The sequence below is a fragment of the Sinocyclocheilus grahami genome, unplaced genomic scaffold, assembly GCF_001515645.1.
Source record: "Sinocyclocheilus grahami isolate Dianchi unplaced genomic scaffold, SAMN03320097.WGS_v1.1 scaffold1482.1, whole genome shotgun sequence".
NCBI classification, from domain to species: Eukaryota; Metazoa; Chordata; class Actinopteri; order Cypriniformes; family Cyprinidae; genus Sinocyclocheilus; species Sinocyclocheilus grahami.
The window spans coordinates 190,735-208,645 of record NW_015506661.1 but is presented as its reverse complement, the minus strand read 5'-3'; the positions used below and the strand labels follow the sequence as shown (position 1 = coordinate 208,645).

Sequence of the window (17,911 nt, the reverse complement as noted above, 5' to 3'; positions counted from 1 at the left end):
CTTATTAGATCAATCGACACGTGAACTGATCGTCTTTTCTTCTTTACTTTAAGCACGAAAAAGAAACATGAACGAACATAAGAACATATTTAATTTCAACCGCGGAAAGACGTCATACACACAATTTTTCAAGTCTAAGCCAAAGGGACTTTCTTTAAATCTACCGAAGTTAATCTATGCTCCTGTCTGATTTGTTTGTCGGACAAAATGGTGAAATCGGCGTTATGATTGGTCAGATCACCGGTCAATCAAGCTGTTTGCAAAGGGTAAATTGTGCAGGAGCATTTTTGTTCAGTTTGCTGGCATTTTTGCCCCAAGTCCCCATGGCCAGGGGAAGGCTAAGCCTTACACACGCTCCGCTTATGATCACCTGGCTCTTTTGGCTGGAGGGGGCAGAGTTCTTCATGGTGTCCAACTATTTCCCTGCACAGAAGCTGTCAATAACAGTAGTGTTTTTTAGCAAAGTCCTCCTTGGAACCCTCAAAGAGACCACCTAGCGTATGCGTACAGTTGAACGCGTAGTCTTTCAAAGTATACTCCATTTGATGTTGTGTGCGAACGCAAATGGTCGACACATGCGCTCAAGGAAGCTTCATCCATCTCCAGTGTCTGCTCCATTTTTCCGCTATAATTTATGACCGATAACAAATATTTTTGAACTCTTTTTAACCAAAGCTGGGCTGTCTCATACCCTCTCACTCCCAAGCACTTGTCAATGTGAGCGTCTGTTGTTGTTGCAGTCTCTGCTATTTTGTTGTTGCTGTTCTGTCTCTGTTTTGTTTTCTACTTTGAAAAAATAGCCTGTGTTACCACCTTGTAGAACATCTGATTACTGCAAAATAACTTCAATGCGCTTGTGACCTTTTGTCATCACAATAGTACGCGCATACTGTGCATATGTGCACCACCTGATTTTTGTAACTGTGCATACTTTCGTACAAAGTACGCACAGTTACAAAAATCAGGTGGTGCACGTATGCACAGTATGCGCGTACTATTGTGATGACGAAATTCGGGTCATACACACTGTACGCTGTCCCTTGTGTACGCGTAAAAAGTGAAGGATACTTTGGGCTTTAGACTCCTAAGAGAAAGATAACGGTAGAGCACGAGGGGTGGTGATGTTTTTTTTGTGATGTTACTTTTGTGATGTTATTTATTTTAAAACAACTCTTTTCAAAACAACAGTTGAAGACAATACTGGCTCAAATTATTCTTTTCATTTTTTTACAGCAAGTCTTTTCTTTTTGAAAGGGAATTTTTTTTTAGCATTAGTGACTTATAATAATTCCTTACATTTATATAGCGCTTTTCTGGGCACTCAAAGCGCTTCACATAGAAGGGGGAATCTGCTCAACCACCACCAGTGTGCAGCATCCACCTGGATGATGCGACGGCAGTCATACTGCGCCAGAACGCCCACCACACACCAGCTTATTGGTGGAGAAGAGACAGAGTGATGAAACCTATCAGCAGATATGGGGATGGTTAGGAGGCCATGATGATCAGAGGCCAATGGCCGAATTTGGCCAGGATGCCGGGGTTACACCCCTACTCTTTTTCGAAGGACATCCTGAGATTTTTAATGACCACAGAGAGTCAGAATCTCGGTTTAACAAGCTTTTTGTCAATATAGTGTCCCCGTCACTACACTGGGGCATTAGGACCCACACAGACCACAGGGTGAGAACCCCCTGCTGGCCTCACGAACACCCCTTCCAGCAGCAACCTAGATTTTCCCAGGAGGTCTCCCATACAGGTACTGACCAGGCTCAACCCTGCTTAGCTTCAGTGTACTTACGTACTGTCAATGCCTTTAACCACAAGTGCCAGTACGCCAAGTAACTGCTTGAAGTTTTATAAACATAGTGAAGAATGAAGAATATACACCAACCTATTTGTTCTTCAGCATCTTCCAGTTTTATTCCGCAGGGTTCTGGATCAGTCATGTTTTCAGCTTTCTTTCATTCACTGTTGTGGGAAGAGCTGAACTGTTGATGAACTCCTGTGTGGTTGGAGGAGCAGATCTGCCAAAATCAAAAATAAATCAAATTAATGCTTTCATTAATTCACACACTTAAATCTTGTTGTTTATGTTTATCCATCTATCAAAATGTAAAGTTATTTCATTTGTTTTAAAATGAATTTACATATAAGTATTATATCTTTCTAGACTTTCTAACATTTGACAGATAAGTATATAACCACAAAATGCAAGTTATATGCGGAGTAGGGCTGGGCAATATATCGAATATTACCGATAATATCGCAATCATTTTGACGACTATGTAAAATTTTAAAATATTGTGAATATCGAATATTTCAAATTCAAGCATACTTTCCCAAAAGAATGCGCCGAACATCCAATATTTCGTCCCCTTACTTATTACCGCGCAAGAGATGTGAGGTGGGGGAGGGTCTTTTTTTTTTTTTACACATTAGCAAAATGGAGACTAGTGTTAATTTTGTTAACGAAAACTATGACGAAAAATGCTCGCTGACGAGCTTTTTTCCCCATGACTAAGACGAGACAAAGATGAGACGACAATAAGGTCAATAAACGAAAACTATGACTATTATCAACATGCAATTTCGTTGACGAAAAAAGACGAGACTAAAATGTATTCAAAAGAAGAAAATTTTTTTTTAACAAAATTAAAACTTCTCTTAAACCAGAGAGAGTTGACAAACTTGTGTATATCTAAAAACATGTAAAAAAAACCACTCATCCCAGTTTAATTATTTCCCCCAGTTGCACAGTATAAATTGTGAATTGCATACACTTAAAAAAAGTTGACAATGCACTTTCTGTACTTGTTTTGCAGTACTTCAGTTACATACTGTATATGCGTGTTCATTTAATAAAAAGCAGTAAGTGATCACTTGGTCTAGATTTTTTAACTGCTTAAATTTGCACTAAACATTTTGTATTTACTTCGTAACAATATCCGTTATATCTAAATTGTTTTTGTTGTTTTTAATGGGGGCAAAAGAAAATCATGTTTTATTATTTAAAAGTAAATTCAAACATATTGAGATATATATCGAATATTGTCAAAATTGACAATATCGAGAGATCACATTTTTTTATATATCGCCCAGCCCTAATGCGGAGGAAAACATTTGAGAGGCATTATCCAGCACACGCATCTGTCAACGTACAACAGAGCAAGATGTGATAAACGCTTATGCTTTTTTTATTTGAAGTGCTTTTAAATATAAAGCATTGTCATGTTTCGGACAACTTCAGCTAACTTCAGCAAGATCAGCTAACGATCGCTATCAGCCGATAATTGCCTCTAATGATTGGATCGGTGATCTCTCAAATCTCAGAAACCAATCTCATGTACAAGATGCGCGTCTGTGAAGTGTTTGGCATGGCATGCAACAGTGCAGTCTCAATCTGTTTTTTATAAATTTGATTACTTAGTTTCTTATTCTTATTTTATCTGACTGTTTGCACATCTTTAGTGAGCTTGAGTTGAGTATATCTCTTCAGGGAAAACTGATCAAGGAAACAGATCTAGAGCACCTCCTAGTGGCCATTATATAAAACACAAAGGAACTTACCCTTCATGCGATATTGCTTAAAGTCACCATATTTATTAATGGAATACTGTAGTGTTTATTATAATTTATCTGTGCACTTCATTTATTTTTTTTTTAATTCATGTGCCCTCATAATCTTTAATCAAAAACATTAACCTCCCCTCCCCCTCAAAACGACTCATCTTCTCTTCCGGTCACGAGCTATGGCGCAAGGGCGGAGCTAGTGACGTGAGGGGTAAACGCTGGGATAAATGACTGGGGGGAAAAAACTGAAGCTGATGCTTCACTTTATAGCACTGACACCAGTCATGAGGGAGTACGTTACCCCTAAACATTGAAAAGATATTAGGATATTACGACAACATTACGACGCCATTGCAAACAAATTTTTTTCAAGAATATGACTTAACCTGATGGAGGATGCGCTCAGTCATTCAGGCACTCTCTCTTTCTCTCGCGTCAAAATACTCAAAAATTTTGGTTTTAATTTCCTATTCTGTCATGTGTATGTCCACTCTATCGAGTCTAAGTGGCCGACAGGGTGGACATTTTAAGCTTCAATTTGCATATTAGCTTACAAAAAACTGTGACTAGCTAAATATTTAGTCTGGCTGTTGAAATTCCCATACATTGATTTATTTGTGGCGTTTGACTTCGTTGAATAAACATGAGCACTGCACGTTTCAAAATCAAAACATGGCGCGGGTGTTTTATATGAATGTATCTCTGAAGGAAACCGACTGTCTTCAGAATAGCTTAGATGGCATTTTTATCTGATAAAGTAGAGTTCATCAGCGGAGCTGCTTTGTTTACAGCTATTACTGAAGAAACCGTTATTCCTAAAATATTATATAGTTTTATAGAAGTAGGTTTCATAGAGTTGGCAAATTAATTTTTCATAAGTTTGTAGGTACAGACATCTGTTGTGGCCGTTCTTGGCCGTTTTTATGAGGCTTTTTAAATAGTGTTCATATCGATATCGGAATTATATCGTATCGACCGAAATTAAGAAATATATCGTGATATAAATTTTGGCCATATCGTCCAGCCCTACGACAGGGTGGACATATTAAGCTTTGGCAAAGCAAGTAAACAAACTCATACGAAGAAAATTTGTCAACTGAAAAGTCACCAAATTGCTCACCTCAGCGGTTGAAATTCCCGCCACTGAAGAGACAAATAAATCTGTTGTCACTAAAGCGAATGGCCTTTTCTTAAAGGGGCAGATTCCCCAATACAACAGGGTGGACAACCATTCAAGGGACATGGACAAACTCTTCTTTTCTTTATTAAATAAAAATATAGTTTATATTACCAAATGATCAATATACTAAAATTGAGTAATCTCTTATTTAACAAAATATTAATAGGAGAGATTTTTATTTTATTTTATTATTTGACAATATTCTACTATCATTCAAATTTAATGAGCAGTGCATGGAGCATAGCAAAATAACACACATCCTCTTACACAAAACTGAAAAAAATCTAGAAAATGTATCTAAAGAACCAAGTAATGCTTTTGTTATGAATATAAACACTTCACCCTTTCATAGTCATTTTTTTGTTAAGTTCTCATGGCAAATGAGTTATTTATGTGCAGGACACTAAAAGGCACCCTACAGTGATACTGACCCTTCTGATAAGAGTTTTACACTGTGGGGGAAAAAAACTATGACACTGTTCTCAAAATAAATATATATCTATTATACTATTACTGAAATACCTAAAATGTGTGCTTGTAAAATGTTTTCTTCAGCCAGTTGAAATGCGGTGCCATTGTGTGTGTGCACCTGAGCAGTATTTTACCACCTCCACCTCATTTTGAGCCAGGAAAACCCGTTAATAATCATACAAACAAACAACAACAACACAAAGTCACTCAGGTCTAATAAATTTAACAGTAGTTTCTCACATTGCTGAAAATAAGGGACACTCAAAATAGTTGTACTGTACTGCTAAGCCGATCTATGTACAATTTAATTCCAAAAAGAATTCATTCTTCACCAGTCGTGTAGTAATAACTTTGGAGATGGTTTTGTGATTTCAGTACAATATCTAGCTGTGAAGCGGGAGTGACCAGCGGCTGAGGATTCTGCTGGGTCTTAACGCCTTCCGCAAACGTTCGAACACCAAACAGTGATGGGACCAAAAATCCATTATTTTCAATTCAGAGTTTGTTATTCTTATTGTTTGGGTGGTCATATGGCATATGCCTGCGTATACATGACAAAATTGTGTCTTAAATACGGGACAATTCCGTGATAATTCAGAATGGTTGGCAACCCTGCTGCTAGGCTAAATGTTTATGTCTCTTAGCAGATGCCAGAAAAGACGCATACATAATGTTGTACCAGATGAAAACAATAGAGAATAGACACTGTAAAATGTTGATTTAACAAGCTGTATCTTTATAATTGTATAAATAAACACGTTATCTCACCTCAGAAGACTCAATGCTGTGTTATGGCTCTACCGGTAACTGCTTCTTTTATGTTTAATGGCGGTTGGCAAACCAGCTTTAGGTGCGATTCCGCCACCTACTGGGATGGAGTGTGAGGCCTCGATGAATGGAAGGAATAGGGATGTGTAGTTTGACACGTAGAGTGTTAGGGATGGGCGATACCACTCATTTTGTTTTCGATACGATACCGATGTTTTTCAAGGCAATATCGTCGATATCGTTACCGATTCGATACTTCTGAACTAAACTTTTAAATTATGAAATTATTAAATTACTACGAGTAATATGGGTAATGATAAGCAATTAACTTTATGTTTAAAACGCATTCGATACGCCTTAATTGTAACTTATTAGGTTATATTTTTGTTTACACATGGTTCAGATACGTTTTTTTGTTTACACATGATTCAAATCTATAAATACTACAGTTGAACTATGGTCACTTTAGTAAAACCATGGTTCATTTTCATAAGGGACTGCCAGTGACAGGCTGTTACATGCATAAAATGCAACCTTTTTATTCTGACAGTGTATGATTTCTATTAACATTACAAAATAGAACATGATATACAATATTATCTTTCAACGTTCAATTTAAATAACTGTAATTGCACAAGCTAAGTAGGCTACAATTTCAGTTTGTTTATTGTGAAATGACTCTCTCCTTCTGTCCTCTGATAAGCATTGTTCAGGGCTGCCATTCCCAAAAGCTTTAATGCTTTCTTATGATACTTTTGGGAAAAGCAGCCCTGTTTGAATGCACTGTCAGAAGTGAGTGAACGCTCTCTGTGACTGATTGGTTTTGTTTTGCAACATTTGTGTGTTCAGATGAGCAGGAAAATAGTTATATCCTACACAGTTATTCGCTAACAAAGGTTATTCGTCCAATTCAATGCATATTTTACGCATTATTTATTTTTTTGTTGAATTAACAAAATCACTGGTAAATAAAATACACCTTAGTATCGATATTTTTTGTTTGAGTATCGATACTCGCGTCAGTATCGATATATTGATATTTTGGATCGATACGCCCATCCCTATAGGGTGTTTCTCAAATGAAAGGATGCATCCTCCGAAGGCTGCATATTATGGCGAGTGTTATCGATTATGGTGAGTCGATTATGGCGAGTGTTATCGATTATGGCGAGTGTTATGTGACAGATCGAAGGCTTAGCAGCCGTGGATCGTGCCATGGATAACCTACCGAAAGTAGACAGTCGTGTACTTTTTACGTGCGAGAAGTATGGAACGCCAAACGGGTCACAATTCACCATTAACCAGATGCCTGGTGTGCAGAAAACGCCTTATTTTACAGCGTTTTGTGATACAGACGGTGTAAATTACGGCGTTTTCATAACAGAACCACCGTTACCGCTGTGTTTATTGATGCAATCCAAAACGCCGTTAATTTAGCCGTTTGGCCATCCATAATACGCCAATTTACGGCGCTCCGTTTGACAAAGACGGTGTAAAAAAACTGCATTTTCTGTAATATTAAAATCAGCCCCTCCTTTTCTACACAGTCCAGCACCTTTGATGCACTAGGCAGTCAGACATGAGTAGTTGAATGGCGATCTACTTCAAGGATCCTGTTTTTTAACGTTATGTGACCAACATTTGGACTTTCATCTTGTGATATTTGTACTTTTTCATTGGGTACACGTGTATCTTCGTCTTCTTTATCATATCTACACAAATTGTGCAATTTTATTATCCTTTGTGTAAGTTGATGTGTGTCAAATGCAGTGAGCATACGCTTGTAAGTATCGGTTTTTATTGTTGATTACATTTGATTTCCCATGTGAAAGTGCTTGTTTTGCTCGTTTAGCTATAAGCTTGCTTGCAGTATGCTTTGAGTACAATATGGGTACGTTTCTGTTGAATAAAAAATGTCAAAATGCTGGCCTTTTTCTACAGTGACGCACTGCTGCCACTATTTATAATTTCCACTAAATTATGTCATAATACTGTCGTCAAAACGACAATTTTCTCGATTAAAAGACATATTTTATCGTTAAAACGATATATTTTCTCCTAATAACAACATATGTCATCAATTCGATATGTTTTTCCTGTTATAGAAGATATATAGTTACATGTGAGCGAGCTAAGCTATTGTCCGCTGCTGTCGCCACAGTCCTGAGATAAACGAGGATCTGCACGCTGTTACTGCAAGAGGGATCATAGACATACACGGTTTTAAATGTATTTTAATGTCATGGTTTTTATTGTAGCGGCATGTTTATTAGGATTAATCTCCAATCTGTCTACAATATATAGCCTATGCTATCCAATAACTGCACTCAGACCCAGAGTATCTGACTCGTTTAAGATGATCAGATCAAAACAGTTATTTTGAACTGACTCTGGGCTTGGAATATTTCTTTGTTTGAATGAGTCAAGTTTGATTTAACACCAAATCGAAATAAGAACAAAAAGAAATAAAGAAATGACAACGTGGTTTGTATTATTATTATTATTATTATTGGGTTTTGTCCAAGAAACGGATAAACGAAAATTAAGCTAGTTTATTTGAGAGTAAAATAATAAAAGCTTATGCTAATGTGCTGAAATGACACTTTTCAAGCCTATGTCTGTCCCATCACGCAGGATAAGAGTTCATCTGATGTGCGGCTCAGCAAGTTAGTCTCAATAACATTTCTTCATGTTTGGCTGCTGCATAGGCTCTTGCAAATATAGGCTAGCCTATCGCATACAAAGCGCAACACTGCACTTCTCGGGTTGGCGGCGCCGGCGCGATCCCTTGCATTGTGATAACAGAGGAAAGAATGTCTGCTTTATGTTGTGGACTTCCACAATAACAACAAAACGTTACAAATTGTTTTTGTAAAATAGGCCCTATGTCTGCAGCTTTAATGGTCTACTTAAATGAAACAATCGAAAACAAATTTATTTAATTCGTATAAATCCAACAAGAGGTATAGGCTATAAGATGACTGAAAATTTTACTTGAATTCGTAGTTTTGGAAACCTAATTGTTTTATAATTACTACTATTATTATTTCTGTTGTTTCTAGACATAGTAATTTTGATAATAGTCAATAGAAAAATGTAACTACACACTTGCTTGTCCACAGAATAATTACACATTATTAAATAAAAAGCGTCCCCGCACGAACCTCCACCTCCGCCAGCAGGACCTCAATTTCAGACTCAGTAAAGTTTTTTTTTTCTTTGTGCTCGCCATTCTCAAGCATAGAAATTCTGATATTGGCGTAAACTCTTTTATATGGTAATGATATTAATTAGGGGGCGGATACAAGGCAGAGATCTGACACCAGTCAGCTGCGCACAATTTCAAGATCATTTGCGATTTATAAATGTCACATCTGGAAGAGAGGCGTTCCCACGTGTTTTTGTGCGCACGTTTGTTTTCTCTGAATCGCACTTATGCACTTTTGAGAAATGATCTTAGAACAAATTTAGGACGGTTTATACACAACATTTTATAAATGAGGCAACTGGCCCTGGCACGCACTAGCACGCCCGCTTTTGGCCCGACAGTGGAAACGCGGCTATTGAGTTAGACATATCGGACTGTGCCATCTAGAGTTTCATGCCAGAACTCTGCATTGGTTATACTACAATCACAATAAAAGGGCAGCTGTTTCTTCAAGACCACAAAATGAGCAAATTTCTTCAACATCAAAATATTTACAGATAGATTCATTAAACCTGTCGCTCATATCTTTTAAGTTGTTGCGCTTGTTAATGTCATAGGTCACATGACGACGTCAACATGGCGGATGAAGTCCGGATCGCATTCAGACTCAACGAGATTTGCCTGCCCTGTAGAGTATGTACTCTTTTAGCACTTGTTAAGTAAGTACTTATTGAAATGACCTACTCATTGAGTATGCCATATCGGACACAGCCTCTATCTACAATCCTGATTTGCCTAACAACCCACATTCAATCACCCTCGAGTCTTGTACCCTTTTAGAGTCTTTATAGAGCTTCATCCAGCACTGCGTGTTCAGCTCCTCTGTCCACCCTCAGCCCTCTTGGCAGGATTTAGATTACATAAAAAAAGCATACTTATATTCGCTTGTGCAAACCAGTACTTCCCAAATATTGTAACAAATGGTATTATATTTCTACCTGGATTGAATAAATTCTTAATTGTGAACTCACCCGTATTCTCTAATTCGTTCTTTAACTAATTTCTTTCCAGAGTATATTTCCTACAGTACATTATAACATGTTCAACTGATTCATTAACGTCACATACCTCACATAGATCTGTTGGATGTTTGCTTATTAAATGCATTGTAGCTACTGTTCAACCTTGTAATTATGTTCTCCTCAGTTCTGCTCCAACCTGATACTCTTCCCTTACCCACTGCTGACTGTATTTGATACAAATGTTTACATTTGATATACGTGTCCCAATGGTGTTGCCATAATTTCTAAATATTCTTTTTGATTATTGATTTTATTTCTAACCTGCTTCTTTTTAGTTTTAGAGACAGCTACTGCACCAGAGAAATGGGTGTGCCTAAAGGTTTCTCATTGGTGAGAGGCCAATCAGCCTTAACCATACATATATGTCATTACTTTAGGCCAAAAGAAGATGGTGTGATGCTGTATATTTATATAGGTGAGGTTAATAAAAAAATTAGGTGTTAAAATGATTCATGCCTGGCTCAAACCTGTTCGTCATCTTACACTGCATGCAGTTGCTTAGTGAGAAACATCAACTATACAGCACGTATTTGGTGCTCAAAATGAGCATAAAATGTTAAATTTTTGCCTAATTAAATGAAATTAAGTGTAAGTGCGCATGTTGCACATGTTCCGGCCCCCATGGTCATGGCACGAAAATACTATTAATGCTATTAATAGTACTATTAAAAATCTTTACATTAACTAGCTTTCTATTAGCCCTAATGCACTGCAGTGAATAAACAACTGCCTGTGGTCTCCCAGTGGCCACATTATTGGCAATTAGTGTTAAGAGATTCATTTACACACACACAAAATATAACATGTATGCCTTCATCTCTGAAAACATTTGTCTTAATTATAAAATTTAACTCAGACAAGCCTCAGCGTTCTCAAGATTGCCGGCCACAGTGCTCACAAGGGGATCTAAGTAACAATAGTTTGTAGATGAATATTTTAGCCTCCTATGTGTTGTGAAATGCCCTTTTATTTTTGTGTTTCAGTTCTGAGCAAAGTTGGTGTATTGATGACTACTGAGGAGGACAGAAAACCTGAAGAGGATAATAACTCAGTTTACTCAATATATTAAAAATAAATTTTCAAAAACGGAAGTGATTTCCTTGTTTTATTTATTATTTAGAATGGGTGTAACTCAACATTTTAAACTCCACAAGCCAAATAATTAATAAAGATACTGATTAATCTGTGAAATAATCAACGAATAGTTGATTAATCGTTCTAATAATCTCTGATTATTTGATGCAGCCCTACCTAGCACCTGGAAGTACAGGATCAGAACTTCATCTACTTACTGTAATTTCAGACATGCAGACATGTAATTTATGACAGATTAAAGAATATAATTTTGTGAATCTCTTCCCACATGAATGGCAGTGATACGGCTTCTCTCCAGTGTGGATCCTCTCATGTATTTGTAGATGTGTTGACCGTTTGAAGCTCTTTTCACAGTGTGAGCACTTGTAAGGTGTTTCTGTAGTGTGAACTGTCTGGTGCTGTTTCACTCCACTGTGGGTTTTCTTGTGTTTGTAAAGGGTTACTCTTCGTATGAAACTCTTCCCACACTGATCACATGTGTACGGCTTCTCTCCAGTGTGGATCCTCATGTGATCATGAAGGCTTTCTTTTCGTTTGAAACTCCTCCCACACTGATCACATGTATATGGCTTCTCTCCACTGTGGGTTTTCTTGTGTGCAATAAGGGTTCCTCTTTGTGTGAAACTCCTCCCACACTGATCACATGTGTTCGGCTTCTCTCCAGTGTGGATCCTCATGTGATCACGAAGTCTATCTTTTCGTTTGAAACTCCTCCCACACTGATCACATGTATATGGCTTCTCTCCACTGTGGGTTTTCTTGTGTGCAATAAGGTTTCCTCTTTGTGTGAAACTCCTCCCACACTGATCACATGTGTACGGCTTCTCTCCAGTGTGGATCCTCATGTGATCATGAAGTCTATCTTTTCGTTTGAAATTCTTCCCACACTGATCACATGTATATGGCTTCTCTCCAGTGTGGGTTTTCTTGTGTAGAATAAGGGTTCCTCTTTGTGTGAAACTTCTCCCACACTGATCACAGGTATATAACTTCTCTCCAGTGTGGGTTTTCTTGTGTACAATAAGGGTTCCTCTTTGTGTGAAACTCCTCCCACACTGATCACAGGTATATGATTTCTCTCCAGTGTGGGTTTTCTTGTGTGCAACAAGGGTTCCTCTTTGTGTGAAACTCCTCCCACACTGATCACATGTGTATGGTTTCTCTCCAGTGTGTATCCTCATGTGTTCATTAAGGGTTGCCTTTTCTGCGAAACTCTTCCCACACTGATCACATGTGTGTGGCTTCTCCCCAGTGTGTCTTTTCATGTGTTTGAAAAGGTTTCCTTTATGTGCGAAACTCCTGCCACACTGATCACATGTGTGTGGCCTCTCTCCAGTGTGGATATTCATGTGGTCTTTAAGGTTTCCTTTGTCTAAGAAACCCTTCCCGCACTGATCACATGTGTGTTGCTTCTCTTCAGTGTGTCTTTTCATGTGTTTGATAAGGTTTCTTTTTTGTTTGAAATTCTTTCCACATTGATCACATGTGTGTGGCTTCTCTCCATTGTGGATATCCATGTGTCGATTAAGCATTTCTTTTAGTCTGAAGCTCTTCCCACATTGATCACATGTATATGGCTTCTCTCCAGTGTGGATCCTCTCATGTATTCTCAGGTAGTCTGACCGTTTGAATCTCTTGTCACAGTGTGAGCACTTGTAAGGTGTTTCTGTAGTGTGAACTGTCTGGTGCACTTTCATCGCACCATATGTAAAAAAAGTCTTCCCACACTTAGAGCAAGCATGATCCTTCACACCGATGTGTCTTTTCTGGTGTATCTTTAATGCAGCCATCTGACTAAAACTCTTTCCGCATAAATAACATATGTAAGGCTTCTTCTTTGTATGAGCTTTCAGACGGTCCTTTAGAAATGTTCTTCTGCTTTGGCCACAGTTTTCTAGTCTCTCTCTAGAATGAGTAAGCAGATGTTTTTTAAAAACATCACATTTTCTGAAACTCTTTCCACACTGATCACATGTGTACGGCTTCTCTCCAGTGTGGATCCTCATGTGTTCATTATGAGTTTGCTTAAGTCTGAAACTCTTCCCACACTGATCACATGTGTACGGCTTCTCTCCAGTGTGGATCCTCATGTGTGCATCAAGGGCTCCTTTTTGTGAGAAACTCTTTCCACACTGATCACATGTGTACGGCTTCTCACCAGTGTGGATCCTCATGTGTACATCAAGGGCTTGTTTTTGTGTGAAACTCTTCCCACACTGATTACATGTGTACGGCTTCTCTCCAGTGTGGATCATCATGTGTTCGTTAAGAGTTTGCTTAAGTCTGAAACTCTTCCCACACTGATCACATGCATACGGCTTCTCTCCAGTGTGGATCATCATGTGTTCGTTAAGAGTTTGCTTAAGTCTGAAACTCTTCCCACACTGATCACATGCATACGGCTTCTCTCCAGTGTGAATCCTCATGTGTACATTAAGAGCTCCTTTTTGTCTGAAACTCTTCCCACACTGATCACATGTGTATGGCTTCTCTCCGGTGTGGATATTCATGTGGTCTTTAAGGTTTCCTTTAAACACAAACGTTTTCCCACACTGATCACACGTATGTAGATTCTCTCCAGTGTGGATTCTCATGTGGTCTTTAAGGTTTCCTTTATGCACAAAAGTTTTCCCACACTGATCACATGTGTGTTGCTTCTCTTCAGTGTGTCTTTTCATGTGTTTGATAAGGTTTCCTTTTTGTGTGAAATTCTTCCCACAGTGATCACATGTGTGAGGCTTCCCTCCACTGTGGATATTCATGTGTTGATTAAGCATTTCTTTTAGTCTGAAGCTCTTCCCACATTGATCACATGTATACGGCTTCTCTCCAGTGTGGATCCTCTCATGTATCCTCAGATATTCTGCCCGTTTGAATCTCTTGTCACAGTGTGAACACTTGTAAGGTGTTTCTGTAGTGTGAACTGTCTGGTGCACTTTCATCGCACCATACGTAAAAAAAGTATTCCCACACTCAGAGCATGCATGATCCTTCACTCCGCTGTGTCTTTTCTGGTGTATCTTTAAAGCAGCCATCTGACTAAAACTCTTTCCACATAAATAACATACATAAGGCTTGTCCTTTGTATGAACTTTCAGGCGGTCCTTCAGGAAATGTGGTCTAAATTTTTTTTTACTGCTTTTAACTGCTTTCTTTTCACACTCAGGCCATGTTTTGTCTCTTCTTATCAATGAGGATTTCCAGAGTGTTTCTTCAGTTTTGACATGATGGTTCTCCCCCTCTTTAATCAGTTCTTCAATCTCCTTGTTCTCTTCTATCAAGTCTAAAATTAAAGTAAAAATGTTTATTTAAAAAAAAGTTTTCAGAAAATCTTTAAAAAAAAAAAAATAAATGTGAAAGGAAAAAACATGTGCAACTTGAGAAAACAGTAGGAAGTATAAACATTTTGATGCATTCATTTGAATTGGGTACATTTATTATCCAAGTACTATTTATAAAACATTAGCGGCACAGGTTTTGTAGTGAGAAGTATTACTACATGTTTATTAAGTATAAGCCTGCTTTTAAATTTTTAAAAAGATTGCCAAAATTGTGAGCCAGATGTAAATAAATATAAAAATTAAACTGTTCAGATAATATTTATTCATATAAAATTGATATATTTTATAATATTTATTGGTCGTTTTGAGCAGCTCAAAAGGAGGACCTCATACAGCCTTAAAGGGATAGTTCACCCAAAAATGAAAATTCTGTCATCATTTACTCACCCTCATGTCGTTCCAAACCTGTATGAGTTGCTTTCTTATGTTGAATACAATGTGCTGCATTGTGTTTGGATTTACCCTTGTTGGATTAAAGATTATGATATATAACCTTTCATCTTTGTTGTGCGCTCTTTAACACAGTGTAGCTATGACACTCACAGACTTACTGTGTAGGTAGAGTCTGAGTGAGAAGCATTTAAGTTCAAACTTGTGAAGAACAGTTTTTAAAGTACTGGAATGTGTCTTTGAATATTTATCTGTGACATTTTAATTGCGGCTTGAGCAAAACTTGTGTCAGGATGATTTTATCAAGTAGGGCACATTTCTGGAACTTATTTGAACATTTATGGAGGACATTTTTAAATTTCTCTTTACAATTCTGAGTATTGTTGATGCATAACTCACTTAAGGCTTAGTGTGGCCCAGATAATGTATATTTATGGTTTATTTAGTTCATTATTAGCTAAAATGTGGCTGTGTAGTGGCCTGCTTGTGGACCACTGTCAAAATGCCACTGTTCCATGCAGCATGTGGGCGACAAAAGGAATGTGGGGAAGACCAGGGTTAGCATAAAAATCAACTGTGGCCCACATTAGGGCCAGTTTTGGTTTATTTGGTTGGCTTACATGCAGCAATGCTAAGGCTTACTCGAGGCCCAAATCTGGCAAACAGAACTGTACTGCCCAAATGCCATTATTCCACGCAGTATGTGGGCCGGAGCAAGGTGTTGGATCTGGGCCAAAATTAAAATAAATGTGGCCCAGATTTGGGCCAGTTTTACTTTATTTTATTTATTTATTGTCATGGCTAACATGCGGCCTTCCTATGGCTTGCTTGTGGCCCAAATTTGGCAAACAGGAGTGGACCACACAAATGCCATCATTCTACATAGTATTTGGGCCAGAACAAGGTGTTAGATCTGGGCCGTACCTGGGCCAGAATTCAAATAAATGTGGCCCAGATTTGGGCCAGTTCTGGTTTATTCGGTTTATTCATGACTGACATTGGGCCTTCTTTTGGCTTGCTCGTGGACCAAATCTGGCAAACAGGAGTGGACCGCCCAAATGCCATCATTCTTCACAGTATGTGGGCCAGAGCAAGGTGTTGGATCTGGGCCAGAATTGAAATTAATGTGGCCCAGATTTGGACCAGTTCTGCTTTATTTGGTTAATCCATGGCTGACATTGGGCCTTCTTTTGGCTTGCTTGTGGCCCAAATCTGGCAAACAGGAGCAGACCACACAATTGCCATCATTCCACGCGGTATGTGGGCCAGATGAAAGTGTCAGGTGTGGGCCTGACCTGGGCCTCAGGATTTTGCTATCTGGGCAGTGCTTATCTTTGCAAAACTGTCCCAGATACGTTTGAGGGTAACTGGGCCATATTTGTGACATCATATGCAGGCCACTTTAGGCTCACAGCCATATTAGCCAGTGCTTACCGTGCCATATATTTGCCAAAACTGGCCCAGATACACTTTAGGATAACTGGGCCACATTTGTGGCATCATATGCGGGCAACTTTAGACTAACAGCCACATTAGCCAGTGCTTATCATGCCATATCTTTGCCAAAACTGGCCCAGATACATTTGAGTATAACTGGGCCACAGTTGTGGCATCATATGCGGGCCACTTTAGGCTCACAGCCACATATGCAGTGCTTACCATGCCATATCTTTCCCAAAATTGGCCCAGATACGGTTTTAATAACTGGGCCACAGTTGTGGCATCATATGCGGGCCACTTTAGGCTCACAGCCACATTAGCCAGTGCTTACCATGCCATATCTTTCCCAAAACTGGCCTAGATATAGTTTAGGATAACTGGGCCACATTGGTATCATTATATACGGGCCACCTTAAGCTTACAGACACATTAGCCAGTGCTTACTGTGCCATATCTTTGCCATAACTATACACTTTAGGATAACTGGGCCAGATTTGTGGCATCATATGTGAATTAATCATATGTAAAATGTTTATACAGTATTTTACTGTAAACAGCAAAGCATTATGGGAAAATATGGTCACTACTGTATTTCCTCACTACTGTAAATCAATTTACAGTAGTGAACTTGCCCGCAAAAAAACTGACCAATGGCAAGGAAGATTTCTTTTTTGACTGTTTGATTGAAGTGGCCAATCTGGCCATAAAAGGACAAAAGAGAAATACACAGTTAACTCGACAAAAAAGTTAGTATATTATTTCAGTTTAATGCAAAACTGCGATATTTTAAGATATTTTCACTTGTTAACAGCAAACTAACATTATTCATCGTGTCATTTTTCATGTCGGGAGTTGGAGCCTTTTTTTCTGACTGACGGCCGGAATGCCGCCAAAAGGCTGATAACATCGACTGGTGAGTAGGGTTGGTGGGTTTGTTTCCGTTCTCGAACCGTTCCGTGTATTTCCAATGTAAAAAAAGCTTGTTTCGGTCCGAAACTGACTTAGTTCATATTTGTCGACCAATATGCAGAAAACTATGTCAGTATATCATCATAAACACAGCCGTTTTTGTCTTATGTGAACGTAAACAGATGAGAAAGAAAACACATGTACAGTTTTTTAAATCTACGTGCGTTCTGTGTTAAAGTGACAGCAGCCTAATAAATGCGCTGCCTGTCATTAATGTTAATCAAAGAACAAAAGAAAATCATTCACTGATCTTGACTGAATATATTTAATAACTTTAACTGATTAATCTATATTTTATTTATGAAAAGAAAACTATGCAGTGTTTTAAACTTTTAATTACAGGTTCTGTACCTGAAATTTTTTTCAGTTGTATTTATTTATGATATTGCTAATTGATTTGTTTGTTCCTATCTTATTACTGACTGTTTACTTGTCTTTAACACTTTAATATTTG

The 17,911-nt window shown here is 38.2% G+C and overlaps 2 protein-coding genes across 9 annotated transcripts in view; both read right to left on the bottom strand.

Moving 5' to 3' along the window:
• LOC107570600 (zinc finger protein OZF-like) overlaps window positions 1-17,911 on the bottom strand; it is a 92,827-nt gene that overhangs the window by 55,712 nt on the left and 19,204 nt on the right. Inside the window, exons 1-2 of one of the 3 annotated variants that reach the window (XR_001607055.1) lie at window positions 5,276-5,384; window positions 1,901-2,027 (exon numbers count right to left, since the gene is read on the bottom strand). The exons of 1 other annotated variant lie outside the window; for it this stretch is intronic. The gene's annotated coding sequence lies outside the window, so the exon portion shown is untranslated. Of the gene's footprint in view, window positions 1-1,900; window positions 2,028-5,275; window positions 5,385-17,911 lie in introns of those variants that run through there. One more of the 3 variants, XM_016256837.1, reaches the window with a different exon arrangement.
• Window positions 11,327-17,911, bottom strand: part of LOC107570597 (zinc finger protein 239-like) — a 63,893-nt gene continuing 57,308 nt past the window's right edge. For 3 of the 6 annotated variants that reach the window (XM_016256825.1, XM_016256824.1, XM_016256826.1), the window contains one exon: window positions 11,327-14,600. In XM_016256825.1, coding sequence (XP_016112311.1) covers window positions 11,503-14,600 — 3,098 coding nt within the window. In that variant the 3' untranslated portion in view covers window positions 11,327-11,502. The remainder of the gene's footprint in view (window positions 14,601-17,911) is intronic. The other 3 variants (XM_016256828.1, XM_016256830.1, XM_016256827.1) reach the window with 3 other exon arrangements.